Raw genomic sequence first — 23,335 nt, forward strand, 5'->3', positions numbered from 1 at the left:
GGGTTTTCGCCTTCCCTTGCAGCGTGGGACACGGGTCACCTGCTGGAGGATTCTCTGCACCTTGAAGTCTTTAAACCATGATTTGAGGACTTCAGTAGCTCAGACATAGGTGAGAGGTTTATTGCAGGAGTGGGTGGGTGGGATTCTGTGGCCTGCGTTGTGCAGGAGGTCAGACTAGATGATCATAATGGTCCCTTCTACCTTAAAGTCTATGAGTCTATGAGGACCTTTAAAGCAAACAAATAAATTCAATTAGTGAAAGGCTACAAAATACATAGAAAGGCTGTGGAGCGGACCTCACGGGGAGGTTAACGCACACTCTTGGGGTTCCTGCTGCCATGTAACGCCTCACTCCAGCCTCATACTTTACCCGCAAACACATAGCCTATCATGCATTTAAGCCATGGAGAGTGCACAGTATACGTTAATATTGTTGAGGTTGTGGTAAAAGCTTTGTGTTACAGTTTCCAGGTATATGTGTGTCTGTGTTTCTATGAGGCTGAAGTGAGTGTATTAGCAGGGGGGTGGATTCGATCAGTGAGAATGGCTAAAATAAGGGACGGATGGGTGGGTGGGACAGCATGTAAATGAAGGTACCTGAACAGGTTGCTTCCCTGCTTTTAAGGGTTTGGGTGGATGGATTTTCACTTAAGCACACTTAACTGGTGTGTGTATGTTTGTGTGCATGTGTACATACAGACAGACCCCATGGAGGGCCAAATTCTCCAGTCCAGTTGAATTGCACTCAATGCAGGACTGTGTGGGGTAAAGCAAATATGTCTTTAAGTTAGCTCCAATCTTGGGATCTGCCTGGGATTTGCCCAATTCCTGGTGCAAGCAAGAGCAGCCCTAAGGTTGCCAGTGGCCCCCAGGGACAGATCCAACAGCTGGCAATCCCCAGAACATAACACTGTGACCATACCCCTTTCACCCAGCCATACTCTCTCTGCCCAAACTGTAGGAGCTGCTACTGTGGCTTTACATCACATGGGGATTCCCCTAGGCACAAGGAATCATCAGGGTGATGAATCCACCCTGTTTACTTTGTGCTGCTAGAGCAGGGTGACGCAGCCAGGGATGGACTCAGGATCTGGCCAGAGTGTTCAAACTCCTGCCACCAGATTTATAAACGCACAACAAAAATGCCTCAACCCTATCACAGCAGGTTTCAGAGTAACAGCGGGATGCCCTGAACTGATACAGAAGTCTAGAGGCACTGCTAATAAGAAACAAATACTGACTGTTGAGCCACATGATAGGTTTTGTACCTTGAGGATTAAAACGTCGTCCGCGTGTGTACCATAGCTGTCCAGTGATTCTGATACATTGCAGATGTCTGGAGGGCTACGTGATGGAAACAGAAATGGATACATGCACTTGTCAGGAAGATGGACACTGGTCTCCTAAGAGCATTTCCTGTTGCCTCACAAAATGTCCCGTGCCCACAAATATAACCAATGTAATTATTTCTGGTGATGAGTTTACTGTGAATAAGAGCATCACTTTGTCATGCACAGAAGGCTATACTTTGTCGGGAGCAAGCGCATCTACATGCCAGGTAAAGAGTGTTGGCCTTTTCTTTTTTTATAGGTGCAGAACACTATCCTTGGAGGTGTGTACTCATCTGTGGGTAGAATGTGGCCCTGCTTCCTGATTGTACACAATACAGGTGTAATGCACAGTAAAATATGCAGCAGGTCCTCCTCCTCCCTTAAGAAAAAGACACAGGCTTCCAGATTTGGGAAACAGTCCTCTCCTCTTACTACTTAACCACAGTACTGTACTGTGACTAAACATTATTTTTCACTTACTTAATTCTGTTTTAACTCTTAATTCTGTTTCAGCTCCCACTGAAATTAATGGGGATCATGCATCTTAATCCCTTGGCACCTTTAAAAACCTCAAGCCTTGGCGTATTTGTAAAAAACAAACTTCTTCAGCTATGTTGCCAATAACAACTCAGGCCTCAGTCCTGCAAGTATCTGCCCATCTGTTTAACTTCAGGCTTGGGAGTAGTTCCATTAGAGTCAGGGAGACTACTCATGTGAGCCAAGTTCAGCATGCCTACAGGCATGTGTGAGTTCAGGGCCTTCCAGAGTTAAAACTGGAAGAATTTATAAACTCTCCCTGCTTGTGCTATTTTTTGTATTTCTGTTGAGTCAGTTTGCAGGGTCCATTCGCTCCTGCTTTCCATCCCACAACAGACAAAAACGTAACATAAAACTGTAAACGGGTGAAAAAAACAATTCTACTCCCCTCTGTTTGCTGACCAGTTCTTTGGGCATTCAGATGCATAGCTGAAGCTGTTGATTGGTACATTGGAGAGGCAGCATTGTTGTCTAGCGGGTAGCGCATTGGATTGGGAGTCTAAAGAGCTGGGTTCCATTCCTGGTTCGGTCACAGACCTGCTGTGCGACTTTGAGCAATTCCCTTCACACCTCGCTGAGCTTGTTTCCCCTTCTGCCCTTTCTCTGTAAGCACCTCTATGTGAGCGTGCAGTGCCAAGCACAATGGGTCCCCAGTTTAGGTTGGGGCCTCTGAACGTTACATTAGTGCAAATAATAATAAATGAGAGTTATTGCCCGTCTCTGTACTGGTAGATCTCTCTCCCATATGTTTTCTGATTTTCTCATTTATTAGTTATTTCTCGTATAAAATGATAAATTCTTTTCATTATTTTTACATTTGCTAACAAGCCCTACAGATATTTTTTCTCTTGCTTTTTAGCACAATGGCAGCTGGGCGCCATCATTTTCTGATGATATCTGTGTTCCTGTGTCTTGTGGGAAACCAGAAACCCCAGAACATGGAACTGTGGTTGGTGCTAGTTACAGCTATAAGGATGCGATTCTTTATCAATGCAATGCTGGCTATGAATTACAGGTAAATCAACTGAATCCACAGTATATGTACCAATACTATTAAGTTTAACCCTTCTATTATCATCTTTATTATTCTTGCTTATCCGCTTTGTTTAGTAGAATGTATTATGGCTGTTCCTTACTGATTATTTTCTTAACTTCTGCTGAACATTTATGCCTTTCTCTTGTTGTTGGTGCTGTTGCCTATAGAATGGTGCACATATGGACGGGGCTTTACAAAACACTTCAAAAGACCACTACCCTTTCTTGAGCAGGTTACAATTCAGACAAATATAAAATACTGGTCAGCGATTCATATGCAAGAAGTGGGTGGAGGGAGGGGAGGGAGTTGTAAGAAGACAAGTTTGTTTTGGCCCTCAGCAAATGCAGCTTTTTATTAATCGGTGGATTCTATTAAGGTGTTGCAAAGAGAAACCAGAATGGAGAGTTATTTTCTCACCCTTGGATCTACTGAATGAAAGCATAGACTTATTTCTCAGATTCCTCAATCCCAGCTCAGTTCAGCACTCCTGCTATGACTCCACAGCTCCCTTCGTGCACCTTCCACCTGACTATCTCAAAGCACTTCACAAACATTAGTGATCTCAGCCTCAGCTGCTCCTCGATGGAGATGAATAGTATCTCAGTTTTACAGATAAGGAAACTAAGACAAAGTGGTTGCAGCAGCTTGCTCGGATTTACTTTGGGGCGGGGCAGGGTAGGGCACAGAGTCCAATGCTTCTGGCTCTGTCCTGTGCTTTTATAATTCGCCCATTCTGTCTTAACAAAGTAACAGTTACTGAAAAGATAATTGCAAGTCTTAACCTATCACAAGTTAGAAAACTTACCTCCTTCTGATTCTTCCATAAATTATGAAAAGTGGCCTTTTAACCTTGCCCAATCCTGCACTGAGCCTGGCAGGTGTTGTGATGGTAACGTGAGGAACAGCGATGGTAAGGTAGGGAGCAGTTCTGAAACAGAAAATACTTAGATTGTGAACTTTGTGAGGCAGTGACCTTTTCGTCGTCGTTCTGTGTTTGTACAGCGCCTAGCACAGAGGGGTCCTGGTCCTAGGCTTTACTGCAATACAAATAATAATGATGAAAATAATACAATATTTAAGTCAGCTTGCTAGGGCTCAATCCTGCAAGGTGCTGAATATTCTGGTCCTGACCCAGCCAAATATTTACACACCTGCTTTACGTTAAGGATGTGAGTAGTCTCATTGATTTGGAGAAGATAGACAAGGATGCTCTTGTAAATCTGTTCAAGATATTGTGAGGCTAGCAAAAAATGGAACCCTACAATAACAACGTGTAAATACTGAAGGCATATTTTATGGTGGTAGTTGGATCAAACTGCAGCAATGGACTGATTTTAAGACAGAGGCTACCTCTCTGACAGAGACAGAAGAAACCCACTGTAAAATTCTTCCAAATGAAAAATAGTACTGCTCCTCGGAATTATTCCACCGACACCCCCTAGTGTCAGTCTTGCCTCCCTGCTGTTAAAACAGAAGTCCCCTACACTCCTCTGAAATGCTCTGCCGTGGCATGATGCCCTAACTACAAGCATACTTTAAAGTAAACACCTGCCCTTGGTAATAGGGGCTGTTCATATGGACATAACTTATGAAAGAAATAAAACCCAAACCTAGAGGTTGGACCTAATGTCCTGTGACCAAAGAGACTGTTTAATTGCCATGTCCTGAAAAAGTGCTCGTAACTATTAGAGTGTACTACAGGATGTAGGCAAGAGGACAAGTGACATAGCCTAGAACACGTGAGTGGGATGGGATAGAAGTACAGTATTATTTAATTGCAGAGCTCACCTCTGCCCACCTGCTTTTGAAAGGAGTAAGTTAGGCCATTTTTCCTACATCATAAAATGAGTATTGGAGTGAGGACCCATCTAAACCTTCTTGGAAACAGGGGAGACACTGCTGGCAAGGAGAATGCAGAATGGTCTTGGATTCCCAGCCCTGTGTTTAGAGCACAAAGACCACAGGCCTGGGAATCAAGAGATCTAGATTCTCACTTTAGCTCTCCCACTGACTTCCTGTGTAGCCATGGGCAAGTCATTTGACCTCTCTGTTCTTCACTTTCCTCCGCTGCAAAATGGGGACACCATTTCCCTGCTTCACAGGGTGCTGGCTGGCTAACTATGTCAGTGTTTGTGGAATGCTGCTACGGCGATAAACACTGTTGGAATGCTTATAAACAATTACAGATACAATCTCGGTCGGTGCTTTTTTATTAAAGACCTTAACCAGAGCTGTGTGGGCCAAAGTCTGCTCTCAGTTACAAGTGCAAATCTGGATTAGTTCCATTGATTCCACTGTAGTCACTCCCAATTTACGCTGGTATAACTGAGTAGAGTATGCCCCAATTTCTAGTGACTGACTGAACTCACAGGGTCTGATTTTCCCCTCAGACACTCTGATTTTACACCAATGTGGTTCCATCAACTTCAGTGGAGTTACTCCTGATTTACACAAAAATGAGTGAAAATGGGAGAGAAGCCGGTGCAATGACTACACTGTGGCACAGATTCTCACCACAGCTGCACGGATGTAAACCATGAGAAAGTCCACTGGAGTCAATAGAGTAGCACAGATATAAAATGAGGTGTATGTGAGCAGAGACTCAGGCCCACCAACCTGGCAATTTTACTCTCCTGTTTTGTTTCTTTCACCATAAATAACCTCTACAGAGCAGGACACTATCCACTGCTCACAGTACATGTCTGGGAGACATCAGACACTAAATCCTGATCCTGTCTTTGACATTGACTCACTCTACGGATTTGAGAAAGACACTTATCCTCTGCCTCTGTTTCCCCCATCCGTACAGTGGAGATTCTGACCTGGCTCTAAGGGGTCTTGTGAGAGTTAATTAGTGAACATTTGTAAAGTGCTTTGAAGATGAAAAGTGCTTTAAAGTGCTAAGTAGTATTTTGTAATTATTTTGTAATTATTAGACGTAAGAAACCCAGGAATCTAAGTGCTTTCTGCCCCTTCTCATCTACCAAGGTCTGAACCCCGGAACGTGCACGGGATGCTCCGCTCTTTGGATTTCACCTGCGTCTTTCTGTGGGAGCTATATTGGATCCCACCCTAAATCCTGCATTCCCACCCAGTTCATGGTTGGTGGTGCTAGTGATGCAACATCAGCTGATCTTCTGAATTCCTCTCTCCAGGACTGAGAATGTCATGGGTTTTGGCACATTTGTTTTTCCCCATTTCTTCCCATTGAGGACAGTGACAAACTAGTGCAAGCGTAGAGCAGTCAAGGGGTCGCAGCAAGGCACGAAGATTTTAAAGCATTCTGCTCTCCCTCGGTACACAGATTTCTAGAGGAGGGAACATGTACAGGGATAGCAGAATAAAGGAGTCAAGACTGGTCATGAAAAAATAGACCACATGTCTATTCAGGGGACACCATCATAGGGCCTAATCACATCAGCCACACTATCAGAGGCTCGTTCACCTGCACATCTACCAATGTGATATATGCCATCATGTGCCAGCAATGCCCCTCTGCCATGTACATTGGTCAAACTGGACAGTCTCTACGTAAAAGAATAAATGGACACAAATCAGACATCAAGAATTATAACATTCAAAAACCAGTCGGAGAACACTTCAATCTCTTTGGTCACTCGATTACAGACCTAAAAGTTGCAATTCTTCAACAAAAAAACTTCAAAAACAGACTCCAACGAGAGACTGCTGAATTGGAATTAATTTGCAAACTGGATACAATTAACTTAGGCTTGAATAAAGACTGGGAGTGGATGGGTCATTATACAAAGTAAAACTATTTCCCCATGTTTATTCCCCCCCTCTTCCACCCCCCACTGTTCCTCAGACGTTCGTGTCAACTGCTGAAAATGGCCCACCTTGATTATCACTACAAAAGGTTTCACTTCCTCCCCTCCTCCCCCCCGCTCTCCTGCTGGTAATAGCTCACCTTAAGTGATCACTCTCGTTACAGTGTGTATGGTAACACCCATTGTTTCATGTTCTCTATGTATATAAATCTCCCCACTGTATTTTCCACTGAATGCATCCGATGAAGTGAGCTGTAGCTCACGAAAGCTTAGGCTCAAATAAATGTGTTGGTTTCTAAGGTGCCACAAGTCCTCCTTTTCTTTTTACGAATACAGACTAACATGGCTGCTACTCTGAAACCTGAAAAAATGAGAGCAGCTTTGATTCTCTTCTCCTGCAGTGCAGTAATGACATAATCCTAATGATTTTATGCTGTTTCATGATCCTTTTCCTTTTGTGTGATAGGGTGATGCAGAACGTATCTGCCAAGGAAACAAACTATGGAGTGGAGCCGCACCAGTGTGCAGAAGTGAGTTCTGAATTAATGTGTTGTATGTCTAGTGTGGCTTGGGAATATTTTTATGTGGCAGATAAGTATTAATGTTCAGTTTGCTTTGTCTGTTACTTAAACTGTTACAACGCACATAAAACTTTAATGCGACTATTATGACACATCTCCTTGCAAAATTGCTATCGTCTGAAGATAAGGTGGTTGCTTTCTCCAAGAAAACAGCACTTCTGGACAAAGCTTTTCAAAAGGTGTCCAGTGATTTTTGGTGCCTTAATTTTTGGGTTCCCAACTTGAGACGCCTTAAAGGGTTTGTTTGGTTAATGGGACCTGGTTGTTATATTTTGACACTTCCTCTCTGCAGTTTAACTGAGTGAAGCTTTGGGTAGCTATTATTTAACCGATGAAGTGAGTTGTAGCTCACGAAAGCTCATGCTCAAATAAATTGGTTAGTCTCTAAGGTGCCACAAGTACTCCTATTATTTAACCGTGAGACCAGTCCAGGGCCAGATAGGAAGACCAGTGTGCTTGGATAAAGCTTGGGTTAATGTAACCAGAAACTGTTCAATTTTAAGGGCACGCCCCAAATGTAAACACTTTTACAATTTAAGGCAACATTCAGGACAGTTGCTGACCTCATGGCGTCACATGAAGTCAATGGGAATTGTGGGTGCTCAGCGGTGTGAAAATTAGGCCCTGAATGTCTTTCATTTACAAAGGTTATGTCTACATTACTGAGCCTGTGTCGGCATAGCTATTGTAGTTAGCTACTAGGGCTATCAATTAGTCGCAGTTAACTCAAGCGATTAACGCAAAACAAATTAACTAGATTAAAAAAATTAGTCGTGATTAATCCCACTTTTAATCACACTGTTAAACAATAATAGAATACCAGTTTAAATTTATTATAAATATTTTTGGATTTTTTTTACATTTTCAAATATATTGATTTCAGTTACAACACAGCATACAAAATGTACACTGCTCGCTTTATATTATTATTTTTGATTACAAATATTTGCACTGTAAAAAAGATAAACAAAATAAATAGTATTTTTTATTTCACCTCATACAAGTACTGGAGTGCTAAGTCTTTATCGAGAAAGTGCAACTTACAAATGTAGAATGATTTTTTTTACATAACTTCACTCAAAACCAAAACAATGTAAAACTTTAGTGCCTACAATTCCACTCAGTCCTTGTTCAGTGAATCGCTAAGACAAACAAGTTTGTTTACATTTACAAGAGATAATGCTGTCCCTTTCTTATTTACATTGTCACCTGAAAGTGAGAACAGATGTTCGCATGGCACTGTTATAGCTGGCATTGCAAGGTATTTACATGACAGATATGTTAACCATTCGTTTGTCCCTTCATGCTTTGACCACCATTCTGGAGGACATGCTTCCACATTGATAACGCTTGTTTAAAAAAAAAAAATGTGTTAATTAAATTTGTGACTGAACTCCTTGGAGGAGAATTGTATGTCTCCTACTCCATAGTCATATAGTTCATGTTATAGCAGTCTCAGATGATGGTACAGCACATGTTGTTGTTTTAAGAACGCTTTCACTGCAGAGTTGACAAAACACAGAGAAGGTACCAGTGTGAGATTTCTAAAGATAGCTACAGCACTCGACCCAAGGTTTAAGAATCTGAAGTGCCTTCCAAAATCTGAGAGGGATGAGGTGTGGAACATGCTGTCAGCAGTCTTAAAAGAGCAACACTCCAACGTGGAAACTACAGAACCCGAACCACCAAAAAAGAAAATCAACCTTCTGGTGATGACATGACTGAGATGATGAAAATGAACATGCTTCAGTCTGCAGTGCTCCGATTGTTATCGAGTAGAACCCGTCTTCAGCATGGAAGCATGGGCTCTGAAATGATGGTCAAAGCATGAAGGGGCATACAAATGTTTAGCATATCTGGCATGTAAATACCTTGCAATGCCAGCTACAAAGGTGCCATGAGAATGCCTGTTCTCACTTTCAGGTGACATTGTAAAGAAGAAGCAGGCAGTTTTATCTCCCATAAATGTGAACAAACTTGTTTGTCTTAGTGATTGACTGAACAAGAAGTAGGACTGAGTGGACTTGTAGGCTCTAAAATTTTACATTGCACTCAAAAATAAAACAGTTATAAAAAAATCTATGTTTGTAAGTTGCACTTTCACGATAAAGTTTTATGAGGTGAATGGAAAAATACTATTTCTTTTGTTTATCTTTTTTACAGTGCAAATATTTGTAATCAAAAATAATAATATAAAGTGAGCACTGTGCACTTCGTATTCTGTATTGTAATTGAAATCAATATATTTGAAAATGTAGAAAACATCCAAAAATATTTCAATAAATGGCAGTCTGTTATTGTTTAACAGTGCGATAAAACTGTGATTAACGGTGACTATTTTTTAATCTCTCACAATTATTTTTTGTAATCGTTTGACAGTCCTAGTAGCTACCTGTTGTAGATACAGCATACACCAACCGAAGGAGTTTGTCTGGTAGTGAAGGAACACCACCTCCCAAGCAGAGTTAGCTACATCAACTCTTCTGTCCGCATAGCTGTGTCAACACTGGGGGTTTTGTTGGCATAGCTGTATTAGTCAAAGGTGTGGGTTTTTTCACATCCCTGACTGAGGTAGCTATGCTGACATAACTTTTAAGTGTAAACCAACCCTGAGACACTTACCCTGAATCTTAATTTTGCTTTTTGTTTTCCTTTTCAAGTTTAACATCATTCATGCGGCTATAAAGAGATTTTCTAATGCCTTCAGCTAAAGCCAACCTACATCAGATTTGTTTTTAGGGGTACCTGGCAAGCCCCAGACAGCATTCTGGGCTAGCTGTTATAGGATGTCTTTGCCAGTGAATGGAATAATCTGGGAATATTTGCATACATACTGCATATATGAAAATTACATTTCCTCCATTCTAATTGCTCTGCTGGGGACTCTCAGGAGAAGATTGAGAAGGGCTTGTGGCTGAGACAGGCAGTTTGTAAAGGCATCTGATTAAAACAGCATATTTTGTGGTATAGGGATCTCCTGTGGACCACCAGAATCGATAGAGAATGGATCCGTTCATGGGGAGGAGTTCCTCTTTGGGGATGAAGTTCTCTACAGCTGTAATCAAGGCTTTGAACTACAGGGACCCAGCCGAAGAATCTGTCATGTTAACAGACGGTGGAGTCCCTCAGCCCCTTCGTGCATGCGTAAGTACAGATCAGAGCGAGATGAGTGCCATTCTAGAGCAGGGCTAGACCACCTAGGGGTAAAAAGCCATTGGTGGTTTACACAAGCGCTCCCCCAGTGCTACCACCAGGGGAGCTGCACCAGCAGGAGTGCATTGGTGGGAAATATCAGGGAAAATGCCATTGCAGACAAAGCCTAAATGAGGAGTTATAGTTTGCATTTCCTCTTTGACTGTGATGGAGGCTTTGGTCTGAAAGATGCTGCAGCAAATTCTCCACCCAGTTGCATATGGAAATGGCATGACTTGTGGTTGCCCTGGGGTAAATGACGGGAAAGCTTGGCCTGTAATGTCTGCATTTTATTGTATCATGGAATATGGGTCTTGAATATCACACTGCAGTGATTTGTCGTAAGGGTGCCAGTGCTGACCCAGCTGGGTTGTTTGAGGGTGTGGAACTCAAATCACTGCAGTCTGGTGGTTTTGCTGTCAGAGCAGTGAGGTGTGACTTATTTTGGGGTGGGGGACAAAGTAGATGTAATTGCTTTGTGCATTTCATAAATGTATTCTAGGGGCATTATAGCCTCTTGGAAGGAATTCTGTCCAGCCTTTCTCTCTCACTTTTTACTCCTCTACCTCCACATTGTGCTGCTGCGATGTGTGCTAACTTTTAGGTCCCCTTTCCACTTCACCACTGTACAAAATGAGTGAGTGCCTGTCCTCTAATGCTGCCCCACCTGTCTGTGATTCTGTCCCTCTGAGACATAGTCACGTTTCTTTATATCTTGCTTTTGCAGCCTCCGTTTCCTCCCCTTTGTCCTCCTTTAATTCATTTTATGAAGTAGGGTATGATACAGTGTACAAAAGAGAAGAAATAAAAACAAACAGCTTTGTATAAATACTGTAAAGATGATAAACTCAGAGACTTCTCTTCTAGGGATAACTTGCGAGCCACATCCCTCTATAGAAAATGCAGTGTCCATGGCCTCAGGAAGTGCTTACAGAAGTAACGTTACCTATGTATGCAATTTTGGATACCATCTCGTTGGGCCCCAGAATATCACATGTCTTGCCAATGGGACCTGGAGTAAACCCTTCCCATCATGTGAAGGTAACTGTTAAGTTGTATGCCCCAATATGTATTGATATAGGAAAAGCAATCATTATCGTTCTTGTTGGCATACCAGTATGTATATCCTACAGCCAGAGAATCAAACCTCTTTCTGGAAATGTTCTTCCATGGAACAATGAGGTGCAGTAGTTCTTTTTATATTACTATGTAACTGGTACCCAATCAGCTAAAAGTATTACAGGAAATGGTTCCTAGAGTGGAGAGTTGCTATTAAGACCAGAAGGCTTATCAGACAGGAAGGATTTTCCTTTAGGGTCTGAATCTGCAAGATACCATGATAGCTTTATAAACATCAATGACAGCTAAGGGCACTCACCATTTTACCAAAGACTATGGACGATGAGAATAAATGACTTTTCTCCCAGTGGCTCAGAAAATCCATTTGAAGAGCCATTTTTAATTATTATTAATTTATTTGTTTATTTATTAATTATTTTTTATTATTTTAGTCAGGTTGGTACCATGCAGTAAGAACTTAAAAATAATTGTCACAACAAATTTAGCTTACACACACCACCTTTCTGCAAATTACTCAATTCAAAGACTGCTTAAATATGTCCTGTTATTCCTGCCCCAAACCAGAATAAATTATAAACATGAATTGTTTGTGTTTATAACCAGGAGGCAGAGCTGTAAACAAAAAAGCAGAACAAGTAATTGACAAGATCCCAAATATGTATGGACATATAGTTTTTTCCCCTCAGATGACGCTGGCCAAAATCAGCGTACATGGGAGTAGATCAAACAAAAGTACATTATAAACTTTATAATGTGCATTAAACTTTAAATATAAACTTTCCCCTTTCCACACTCCTCTTTTCCTTGGAAAAGCCCCTCTGTGTTTTCTGGCCCCTTTGTGTCCTTAGTGCCTTCTCATGACACACGCACAGGCGCACCCTTGAGCTCAGTTCCTGCCCCGACACTTCTTTTCATACAGTTCCTGCCCCTGACACAGATACCCTTTGTCCTCTGCACTGGACCCTAGCACCCTACAGCCGCCTTTACCCTCATTATTTGCTGCTGGCATTCTCATTCACCCTCCCCGCCTGTGAAGTGGAAATTCCAGTTTCTCTACATCCAGCCTCTCACACAGATTTAGGGAGGATCTGACCCCTTCACAGCTGCACCAGGAATACTTGGGTGCGGAGAAGAACAGAGAGGCCAGCTGGTGTACACAGGGCAGAGGAGATGAGAGAGGGAGGTGTCAGCAGTGCAGCCAGGCAGCCAGGGCAGCTTGCTAACTGACCTCCTTGATGCCTTTCCAAATCCAACGGCACAATCCCCAGGGGTCAGTGCCACCAACAGGTCTGCGAGTTTCACTTGGCTGCCAAGGCTGATGGTCTGCCACTCAGACCGGTGTGGGACTGCCCTCCCCAGAGCCAGTGAAACAGCAGGACCTGGAGGGTAAGCCTTCAGGGCATGCCAGTGACTCCCTTCCGTGTGAAGGGGCAGGGCCGAGAGATCACTTCACAGCCCCGCTGCAGGCAGGTCATCCAGAGGCACAGGAGGTAGGACCTTCAGCTCATTGGCAGGTGGAAAAGATATTCAGATGCTGCATTAGCAACCATCCATCACACAGGTCTCAAGGGTAGTGACTTGCGGAGCATACTGTGATAATTTGGCCTGGGATCTGGATGACCCACATCAGAAAGAAAAGATCACAGGCATCTAGCCAGATGCAGATGAACAAGGTGCAAGAACAATCAAAGGCCCGGAACCACCCCAAAATTGCAAACCTCCTTGACAAAGGGTGGGCATAGCCCCTCAGTAACGGAGCAGATATTACTGTATCCACATGAACCCTACCACCGGCTCGAGATGCTCTCTCCTGCCTGTCAGCTGGCATCACCTCTGTCTTACGTGGCTTAAGGTCCCATCAACTTTCTCTTGTCCGGGCCTCCAGCTCATCTAGACTCTTGGGTAGCAGGAAAGCTGCACCATCTGAATCAAATGGAAGGTGAGACATGCGGCTGCCTGTCATTTGAGTAGTGATGGCAGCGCAGCCCAGATCATCTGACAGCTTCTCCCACTGGCTGTGTGCCGTCTGGAAGCCAGGAATGGTCACACCCCATCAGGCCGGTGATGCCTCTAGTCCAGTATCCGATCTGACAAGTACCCGCTGTTGCAGAGGCAGAACAGTACGCTCTGGGATCTGTCTAAGTGGAAAGGAAGGAACCACTGAAGCTCAATCCCCTCAGTCCAAAGCCCCAGGGCCAACATTGTTAAACTCTCTGCGATCTTGTTAAAAACATGCCTGGACGTTCGCCCTTTCTCCATCACTAGGAGGAGTTCAGCCACCAACCCAGCTACCCATTTTTCTGTTACCGCTTACTAGGTTTTATTGTTCTCCGGTTGCTATTATAAACACCGCATCACGATAATCAAAGAATAAGGTATGGGCTTAATATTGTTTAAATTAATGACTTCACTTCCTTGCAGAGACCAGATGCAAAGCTCTGGTTTCCTTGGCGAATGGGAAGGCTCTGTATGAAAATAACACGGTTGGCAGCCGAGCCGCGTATTACTGTGACAGAGGATACAGCTTGGAAGGGGAGCCCATAGCAGAGTGCACAGGAACTGGCAGCTGGAGTCACCCGATACCGCTGTGCAAACGTGAGTGTTTGGTCAATAAGGAAGCTTTTTAAGCATTAAAGGACACGTCCTGCTCTTTGTTTAAACCATTGTTAATTGAGAGTAAATCCAATTGCTTTGATGGAGCCAACCCAGCTTTATACTGGTGTGACTGAGCAGAATTGGTCAAGTTCAAAATCAAATATATTTGCATATCCCAGTTTTTCCTCACTTAGTGAAATTCTGTAACTTAAGTGAAACTTCCCTTGCATAGCGAAATTTAATCTTCCGCTATTCTGCAGGTTCTGGGAGACACCTATGTGCATGGGAAAGAACTGAATAGTACTGAGGCACATTAAAAATAACAACATCCGCCTACAAATGCTTGTGAAAATGAGAGACTAAACTGTTCTGTAGCAGGTGACTTTATTGGAAAAGGGCTTTAAAAGGATTTAAATCTGCCCCTCTACCCCCAATTTAATCTTATTTGGCTGTAACTGATCTTAGATCTGTCTTGCATTGCACTAGGTGGATCATCTCTTTTTTTTTTTTAAACAAGAGACCAGTGTGTCTCTAGCTTCATAGAAGAAGCATCCCCTCTGCTGGTGTACACATCGTGCTGTATCCTCGTCACATTTGTCATGCAACCCGTCCTATTTAAATCAATGGAAATGCTCCCATGAGGAAGGCCAGGAGGGTTTAGCACAAAATTACAGTGTGCAGGAACAATAGGTGACCTGTAAACTGTTGAATATTAATAGTCTTCATGGTACACACCCTTAGGGACAGATTTCCTGGCCCTCTGCCGCTTCTTTACCCTGTTCCGGAGCCGCTAAGCCACTGTAAATCCGACTGAACCCAAAGGCTCTGCTTCTCGTTTACACTAAAACCTCTTCACATTGCTCTAGCAGTGCAAGGGGATCTTAAAGCAATGTAAATTACATTGACATCCTCTTCAATGCCCGCTTCTGCGGCCAGGGTGAAATCCTGAACCCACTGAAGGCAATGGGAGTTTTGCCATTGGTTTCAGCGGAGCCAGGTTTTCATCCCCAGAACGTGGTGTAAAGTAACATTAGTATAAATGAGAATCAGGCCCATTATCTTTATTTCGTGACCCCAAGCCTCACAACTTTACACCTGTTTAAAGATTAAACTTGGGATCAATCAGTCCATTCCTTCTGCTGGTTTTGCAATTTGATGATGAAAAGAGGAGAGAGTTTGCAGACATGCTTTACAAATATTTTTTCTCCCCTCCCCCCCGCTTGAACAGCAAATCCTTGTCCTGTGCCTTTCATAATCCCAGAGAATGCCCGCCTGTCTGAGACAGAATTTTATGTTGGCCAGAAAGTATCAATCAAGTGCAGGGAGGGCTATCAACTTAAAGGACAAGCTGCAATGACCTGTAACCCTGACGAGACTTGGACGCCAGCAAGAGCTAAATGTGAAAGTAAGTGTACAAACTGAATTCATGGCGGACGTTGTGAGAAGATGGCTGGGAGATGCACCGTGTTCTTATACCCCTCCAGCATATTTCTTTGTTGGTGGGCAGCCCTAACAACAAGGCCTAATGTCACTCTCTTCTACTTACAACTTTTAAGCACCAATACGTACGCCATTGCCCCTGGCTGGCAGTTGCAGAGGAGTGTGGGGAATGTCCTGGAAATGGCTGCCATGCACGTTATGCACATTCATTCTTTGATTTGCTATGCACAATGTTGTGTCTGCTACAATTAAGCCCTATCTCCTGGTCACCCCCTTTCTCTGTCCCCATCATGCCCAGTTTCCCCCTTCTCACCAATGTTAAACTTGGTGCTAGTGCAGAGGTCTCTCTTCATTGCTGGACACTGTGTGCGTTTCTTTTCACCATGCAGAAGGCTCTCTCCGCAGAGCTTTGCTCCTCACACTCTTCTTGGCAGTGCTCAGCATCCTGCGGGCTCGCCCCCTAAACAGACAGGGACCTTATGTACTGTATTGTCAATGAGTTCCCAGATGCTGCAGCTTATCAGCCCATGGTGGCTTCTTCTTTTTCTTTAGAGATTTCTTGTGGGCCCCCTGCTCACATCGAAAACGCCTTGGCCCGTGGTACATTTTATCAGTATGGAGACATGATCACCTACTCGTGCTACAGCGGGTACGTGCTGGAGGGGTCGCTGAGAAGTGTGTGTTTAGAAAATGGAACCTGGACAAAACCACCTGCCTGCAAAGGTCAGAGTCATTTTCTTAACTCTGCGCTGGTGCTTTTCCTAACCTGCTGTACAAACACACAAGGAGAAATTCCCATATGACTTCACTGTAGCCACAATTTAACCCATAGCACATAAAGTACAAACTCACGCCCTTTCTGCTTTAAAATAAACAAATATCCAAACAAACAAATAAATAAAGACTAGCTTAAACCTTCTCCCTAACCTTGGCTGCTTCTAGGGTTCCTCTTTCAAAGGCTACATGTCTCATACCCTAGATCAGCGTTTCTCAAATGTGGCCACCAGGGGCTTTTCTTGCAGCCACAGCCTCCTGTGATCGGGGTAGCAGGCTCTGTTTCCAGGCTCTGGTCCCAGGCTCATCACCCCCACCATCATTCCTGGATCCCACCGCTTCCCTGCCCACCTCCCCATCCAGGGCTTCATTTATCCCAGGGCTTGCCGGGGCTGAGTAAGTCTGCTGTGAAAAGTGTTATTAACAAACATACAAATATCACTTTTCACAGCAGCAGACTTACTAGCTAGCAATTTTTTTTAAAAGCAACCAAAAAAAGCAAAAGAAATAACAACAAAAAGATAAGAACATGCAAAGCACCTGATTTATGTTTCTATTCTGTTTAGGTCCACTAAAGAATAGAGACAACAGTACATTATTTTTATTACTGAGTCTGAAAAAATCCTACATAAATAAATTACAATGATTTGGACATGTATATGGGCATATTTATTTGTTTTTCCTAAAGTTAAGTAAGTATTTTAGGAAAAAAATGTCAGCGCGGCCACCAGCAAGAGTTGGTAGCCGCACTCTGAGACCACCAAAAAATGTATTGTGAGAACTCCTGCCCTAGATCCCCTCTCTCCAGAGAGTCATTCACACATCAGTTGTAATCAGCAGGGGGAACAAGTTTCCTACCGTTATGAATCTACAGAATACACTTAATCCTTTCCCAGGCAGAACAACACCCGCTAAACAAATACTACCAGCCTGTTACATTCGTATGCTTAAAGAAATTTAGCTTTTTACTGTTAAGACGGAGCACGACAGGAAAGGCAGGTGGCTGATACAACTGGTGCTTATTCTGTCGTTGTTTAGCTTCTGTGTGTTGCTGAAAACAACTGTCTGCAGTAAGATGTGCAGAGATAAACTGATGCAGCTGTACTAAAGTCATACACGCTGGGGAAGCATCACAGCATCTGTGTTAGCCAGTTTAAGTACAGCACTGTAAGGACTAGATCGATATTTTTCTAAAATCCCCAAGATTTGATTGACAAATGGGCATGTATTTACATAGCTGCATTTGCATGAAAATATATCCTAATTGTAGCACATATGAAAGTTAGTATTTAAACACCTATGCACCCATTTGCACAACAACTGCAGTGATTAATCATACATACATGGGTGCACAAACTCACCTATTTTGCATGTAGACCTAGAGTCTGTGTGTGTCTGTTTCTTGCTCCCTCTCTATTTTTAAACCTGTCCCTAAATGGCAGGAGAAGTGATCTTGAAGATAAACAGGGTCTCAGAGCTATCTTGTCAGAGAGTGTGTGTGTGTGTGTATGAGAGAGAGAGAGAGATAGATGTGTATACAATATAAACATATATACATTAAAAAGTATGTCACCATTGAAAAGCTAGCTTTTACCAGCAATTACTACAAAGTGGTACGTGAGATGTCACGGTTCTTCCCTTTATTTAGAATAGGAAATAAGTGCATTGTGGCTATTAGCAAATGTTGATACTTTATTGGCAATCACTGTGCTTGTGTGTGTATGTATTTATGTCTAGCACTAAGTGTATATAAACTACTACAGCATGACATAGCAGTACAAATTATGATGTGGTTTGGCAATGCGTGCTATTTTGGTTGTAACAAGTCTTTGCTGGATGGAATTCCTGTAGAATCTCGAATGATAATTTTTCACATCTCTGCACCAAAATTGCTCCTGAAAAATATGCATGTCCACAAACTCTCACCTGTGCACCCCAGACTGGTCGTTGCAAGTACAGGCAGTTGTTTATCTGGGCATCTGTGTGTTTAGCAGGTGTAGGTACATATCTGTGCATGCAGTTTTTTAGTTGCAGGAACAACTAGTATGTCACATGTTGAAAATGTAGCTTCTCCTCCATCAGCCCAAGGGCTGAGCTTCCCAGATGTGACAGGCTGCTCTTCTCCAAGCCGGACTTCTATAGCTCTTCTTCTGCCGCCGGATGGTTCCCAGCTGTTGTTTCTGCCCTACTAACTTGCATGCATCCAGCTCTCCACAAGGTAGTCTGCAATTCGGGGATACGTTGTTTATCTTATGCATGTATCCTGTATATCGGTGAAGCACACCTCCAGACAGCCGTGATGTACTAGGCATTAGAAATACTATTCATTTTGGTTTGGAGTGCCACATTCTCAAAGACTGTATTACAAAATTAACAACTCAGCCAAAACAGCCAAATAACCAAAAATCTGGAGCAGAAAGGAGAGGAAAACACCCACAAAACACAAAAACAGCAGTAAACTAAACCATTAAAAATAAGATATAAAGAAAGGTTCTGCTGCACTTTCTTAATGCCAGAGATGAAGTATAGCAGAAAGCCCAGGGGCAGACATATCCAAAAGCATAGGGCCACAGTGGGCAGGGCACTACCTCCTGCCATTTCAAAATTATGGCGTTGATTATGATCTCAGTTCCCCCAGTTTATACACCAGTTTGACTCCTCTTACTTCAGTGGAACTAATCCTGATGGGCACGACTATAACGGAGACCTGAATCAGGCCCTTTATGTTGACAGTTAGCAAGCCCAGTTCAGCCTGTCTCCGATTCTGTAGCTGGATACAGAGCAGCAAGCAATACATCAGAACAACTGGTGCTATGCTATTTAGAGGTTTATTTGTTAAAAGAAAAAGGCTGGAGGCACATCCACTGACAGTCACAAACAGTGCAGGGCCCAAGGCACAAGTGTAACGCTGACAGACCCTGGTTGTCAGCGGGTGGGATCGAGCCTCTGGAGCTCAGTGCATGAGCCTCTACCGGATGAGCTAAAAGCCAACTGGCTGTTGAGCAGACTCATTTTATCTCTCTCTTTAAATGGTCTCAGTGCCACCAGATGGGAGAGAACACCACACCCAGAAGGTGTGTGGGTTACCCAAGCGCTCCTGCATCAGAGGGAAGAACAGTTTTGTTGCTAATGTACTAGTTTGGGACACCAGAGACGTGAGTTCACTTCCCAGCTCTTTCTCTGAAACCTTAAGTAACTCACTTCCCCATCTGTAAAATATTCCTCACAATCCTTTTCTGTTTAGACTGAAAGCACTGTGGGGCAGGGATTCTGTACAATGCCAAACCCCATGGGGCCTCAATTTCTGCTGTGACCTCTAGTCACTAATGTAATACAAAAATTCCTGTCAGTGATGGTGAATCTTATGAGTCAAGGCCCTTGAAAAGTCATGTTGCCCTGCTCTCCAGTAATGGTTTGCCATGGTCACCCTAGATAGAGCACTTTGACAAGGTCCAAATCTAACAGGTGTGTGACTTCTAAGCACTTCACAGATTAAAAAAGCCACTCCTGGGCTTCCATGTAGATCACAATGCTGCCTTGTGATCGCAATGGAGCACCATCACGGTTGCTACAGTGGAGGGCCCAGCAGCAAAGTGATGATGGGTGACTTTTCCAAGGTGCCTTACATGACTTAGGAGCCCAAGTCCCAATAAAAGATTTAGGCTTCTAAGTCACTGGGGTGCTTTTTTTGAGAATTTTTCCCACTATCACATTAACGCCATCATTGTGGGAGCGAGAATGTAGAAGTGATCTCTGTGTGCGGTTTCTGGAACTAGTTAGACATCAACTAGCAAAGATGTTTTGGGTAAGTTTGTGGTGTTAACATCTTACTGTTGATCTGTCACAAAAGCTTTGGGTTCTAGCCTGATCGTAGTGTAGTGCTGCAAGCTGTTATTACTTTTCATTCTTCTTTAATGTTTGTTATTTACACACAGCCCTGAAGTGTGTTAAGGCTTTGGAGATGTCTCATAAGGCAGGTCCTTACCACAAAGAGCTTACAGCCTGAGGCTCTGATTCTGCATTCTACGACCAAATGTGCAGCCTGATCCAGAGGCCCCTGCAAATGGACACTTTGCATTGGCTTGAATAGGCTTTGGATGAGGCTCGTGGCACTTACTACCATGAGTAGTCTCACTGAAGTTGCTGAGACTATTCATAGCCAGAAGCACTATGGGTAAAATTTTCCAAAAGGCCTCAGTGACTGAGAAGTCTACAATGCATTTTAAAAAGTGGGCTTGGCCTTAGGAGCCAGAGGCCTCATCTACCCTGAAAAATTAGATCAATCCAGCTGTGTCATCACTCAGGGATGTGAAAACCCTAATCCCCACTGAGTGATGCAGCTAGGTTTTCCGTTGACCTAGCTACAGCCTCTCGGAGAGGTGAACTAACTACAACGGGAAAACCTCTTCAGTTGATGTGGAAAACATCTACCCTTCAGTGCTACACTGGCACAGCTCCACCACCGTGGCTATGCCACTGTAGCAGCTGTGTAGTGTAGACACAGCCTCAGTTTCATTGAAAGTCAAAGGATGAGGAAAGGGATATAATAACAAAACCAGCTATTGAACAATACTGGCTGACACGATGTAGGATTCCTGCAGGGTTCATGCACTTGGCAACATTCAGGGCACACCCGGAGTGTTGTGTAGGAGCAGTGCGCACACGGCTCCTCTCACGGGCATGAACCCTGGAATCTCGCCCAGATGACATGAACCGTGGGAAGCCTCCCAGGACTGGGCTCAAGGCCCGAGAGCAAGGAATGCGGTAGATAGAAATTGGTAAATAAGAATATTAAACAAAGCCAGTGTATTCCTTTTATCTGTTAGAGTATGTAATGCGCAGGAGGAGGGAGAGAAATAAAAGAGAGGGTGGAAAGCTGACAGGCAGAAAACCCCGTCGGCAGACCAGCCTGCTTGCTTGCTTAAAGCCTTGTTCTGTCTTGTATTTGGACCGCAACAACATGCAATTTGTTAGTTCCGTGATTCTGCTTTTTTTTTAATAAATGTTAATGGTTCTAATATAATGTAAACCACATACATTCCGACATTTTAAAAAAAATAAAGTCTAGAAGTCCTGCTCCAGAAGAATATGGATCTCTACTGCTCACTGTTTAGCAATCCCCTGCCTCTCAGCTTTCCTTCCCTCCCTTCTCCAAATACCAGTGGCTTGAGGTGGTCTTGGAGATGAAGGGGTTAATGTACTAACGCACAAAGCACTATCCCAGACCTGGCAACCCTAGATATTAATGCCGTATGTTAATAGTTTCCTGCCTCCTTCCCCTAAAATGAGAATAAAAAGGACCAAAGATGTTCATGAGAGAAAAGGCCTATGTTTCCCTGATATATGTGAAAGTGATCTTTTAGAACTGCTTTATAAACAAGGCAGAATATTTTCCTAACAAAAGGCCTACAGTATCTAAAGCTTTGTGATCTACATCAGAAGCAACATGAAAGCAAGAAGCATAATGAGTCACGTAGCTTTTGACACCAGTGGTTAGTTATAAATCTCCCAAGCCTGCAAGAAATGTCTAACCCAACTAAACAAAGTAATTAATGTGAATATTATAATTAAAAATACAGACTGCATATTAATTGGGAGTGCACAGCTGCGCTTGTCTGAACTGTATCTAGTTAAAGATCACACTCCTGGTTCTGATCTCAGTGACGTTGGTGTAATCTGGAGTAACTCCATTGAATTCAGTGGAGTTACACCAGCATAAACTAATGTGAGTGAGATCATAGTCAAGCTCCCAGTTGGGAAGCCAGCGACAGTATCCATGGAGTTTACGATCTGCCCACCACCAAATGTAGGACAAAGGGCCGGTAGGAGAGCCAAAAGAAAAACCAGAGGGCACTGCACGTCGTTTTAAAGGACATGGGCTGATTTTCCTGAGCAAAAAACAATGTTACGTATCTTTTGTTTTTCTCGCCAGCATTTCTCATGCAACTAATTTGCAAGAAAACAATGAGAACACCAAAAATGTGTGGTTTAGAGCTTCCTTTGGCTCTAAAGAAAGGGACTTCTTTCAAAAAGGTCGTGGAGAGCTATCGCTGTAGTCTGTTCTGTTCTGCGTCTTGTACCCTGCTCGTCACTGTGGTATCTCTTACGTTCTGTAGCCTCATAACATTTTGCATTTACATATCACTTTTGATTAGCAATAGCGAAGGCTAAGATTTTGTCACGCAAACTTTTAGTAGAATTCACAGACAGGTCAAGGGCAGCAAAGAAAAAAATCACGGAAGCCGGTGACTTCTCCATGACTTTTGCTAAAAATATGCATGATAAAATGGGAAGCTGCAGGGTCCCCACACCACTCCTGGGGGGCCAAGCTAGGAGATGTGGGTCACCCCAGGAGCCCATGGCAACTCCCGGGCACCCGGCCGCCTGCCTTGGCTCTGAGCTCCCAGGTGCCCCGCCCACCCACCCATGGCAGCTCCGAGCTCCTGGGCGCCCGAGGCACTCCCTCCCCTGCCCGCGGCGGCTGGTAGGCAGCTCGAGGCCCCACAGTTCTCAGCCACCACAGGTGATGGAGGAAGCCTGCAGCTCCCAGGGGCTGCGGGCTCAAGTCACAGAGGTCTCTGAAAGTCACAGATTCCGTTACTTCCGTGATCTCAGTGCATTATCCCAGTTTCACAGTCATAACATTACTGGGAGTCACCCGATAGCATTGTTACAGATAATTTTACTAAATCTGCTTAACTGACTGTATAAGTAGTTGTAGCATGGAGAAATGTTGTGTTTCTTTTTAAAAAGCTGTGCAGTGAATTTGGCCCCCTCTGCACAAGACTTTTGGACTGGGCTCATCCCTGGGTGCAGAGCTGCCAACCAGTTTGTACCCAGCCAGCTAACAAAAACATTACGTGGTGTCAAATCTGAGGCATAAAGAGGGTAAGTGGCTTGCTCAAGGTCACATGGAAAGTCTGTGGCAGAGCTGAGAAGAGAAGCCAGAAGCCCCCAGTTCTCCTCTTATTTATATTAGCT

The 23,335-nt window shown here is 43.5% G+C and overlaps 1 protein-coding gene across 1 annotated transcript in view; it reads left to right on the plus strand.

The window, feature by feature from the left end:
- SVEP1 (sushi, von Willebrand factor type A, EGF and pentraxin domain containing 1) overlaps positions 1-23,335 on the plus strand; it is a 171,614-nt gene that overhangs the window by 131,138 nt on the left and 17,141 nt on the right. Inside the window, exons 39-46 of the mRNA XM_037902114.2 lie at positions 1,333-1,558; positions 2,728-2,883; positions 7,159-7,222; positions 10,244-10,417; positions 11,333-11,506; positions 13,967-14,140; positions 15,369-15,545; positions 16,133-16,303. Of these exons, the coding sequence (XP_037758042.1) occupies positions 1,333-1,558; positions 2,728-2,883; positions 7,159-7,222; positions 10,244-10,417; positions 11,333-11,506; positions 13,967-14,140; positions 15,369-15,545; positions 16,133-16,303 (1,316 nt within the window). The remainder of the gene's footprint in view (positions 1-1,332; positions 1,559-2,727; positions 2,884-7,158; positions 7,223-10,243; positions 10,418-11,332; positions 11,507-13,966; positions 14,141-15,368; positions 15,546-16,132; positions 16,304-23,335) is intronic.

Source organism: Chelonia mydas, chromosome 5, assembly GCF_015237465.2.
Source record: "Chelonia mydas isolate rCheMyd1 chromosome 5, rCheMyd1.pri.v2, whole genome shotgun sequence".
NCBI lineage: Eukaryota > Metazoa > Chordata > Testudines > Cheloniidae > Chelonia > Chelonia mydas.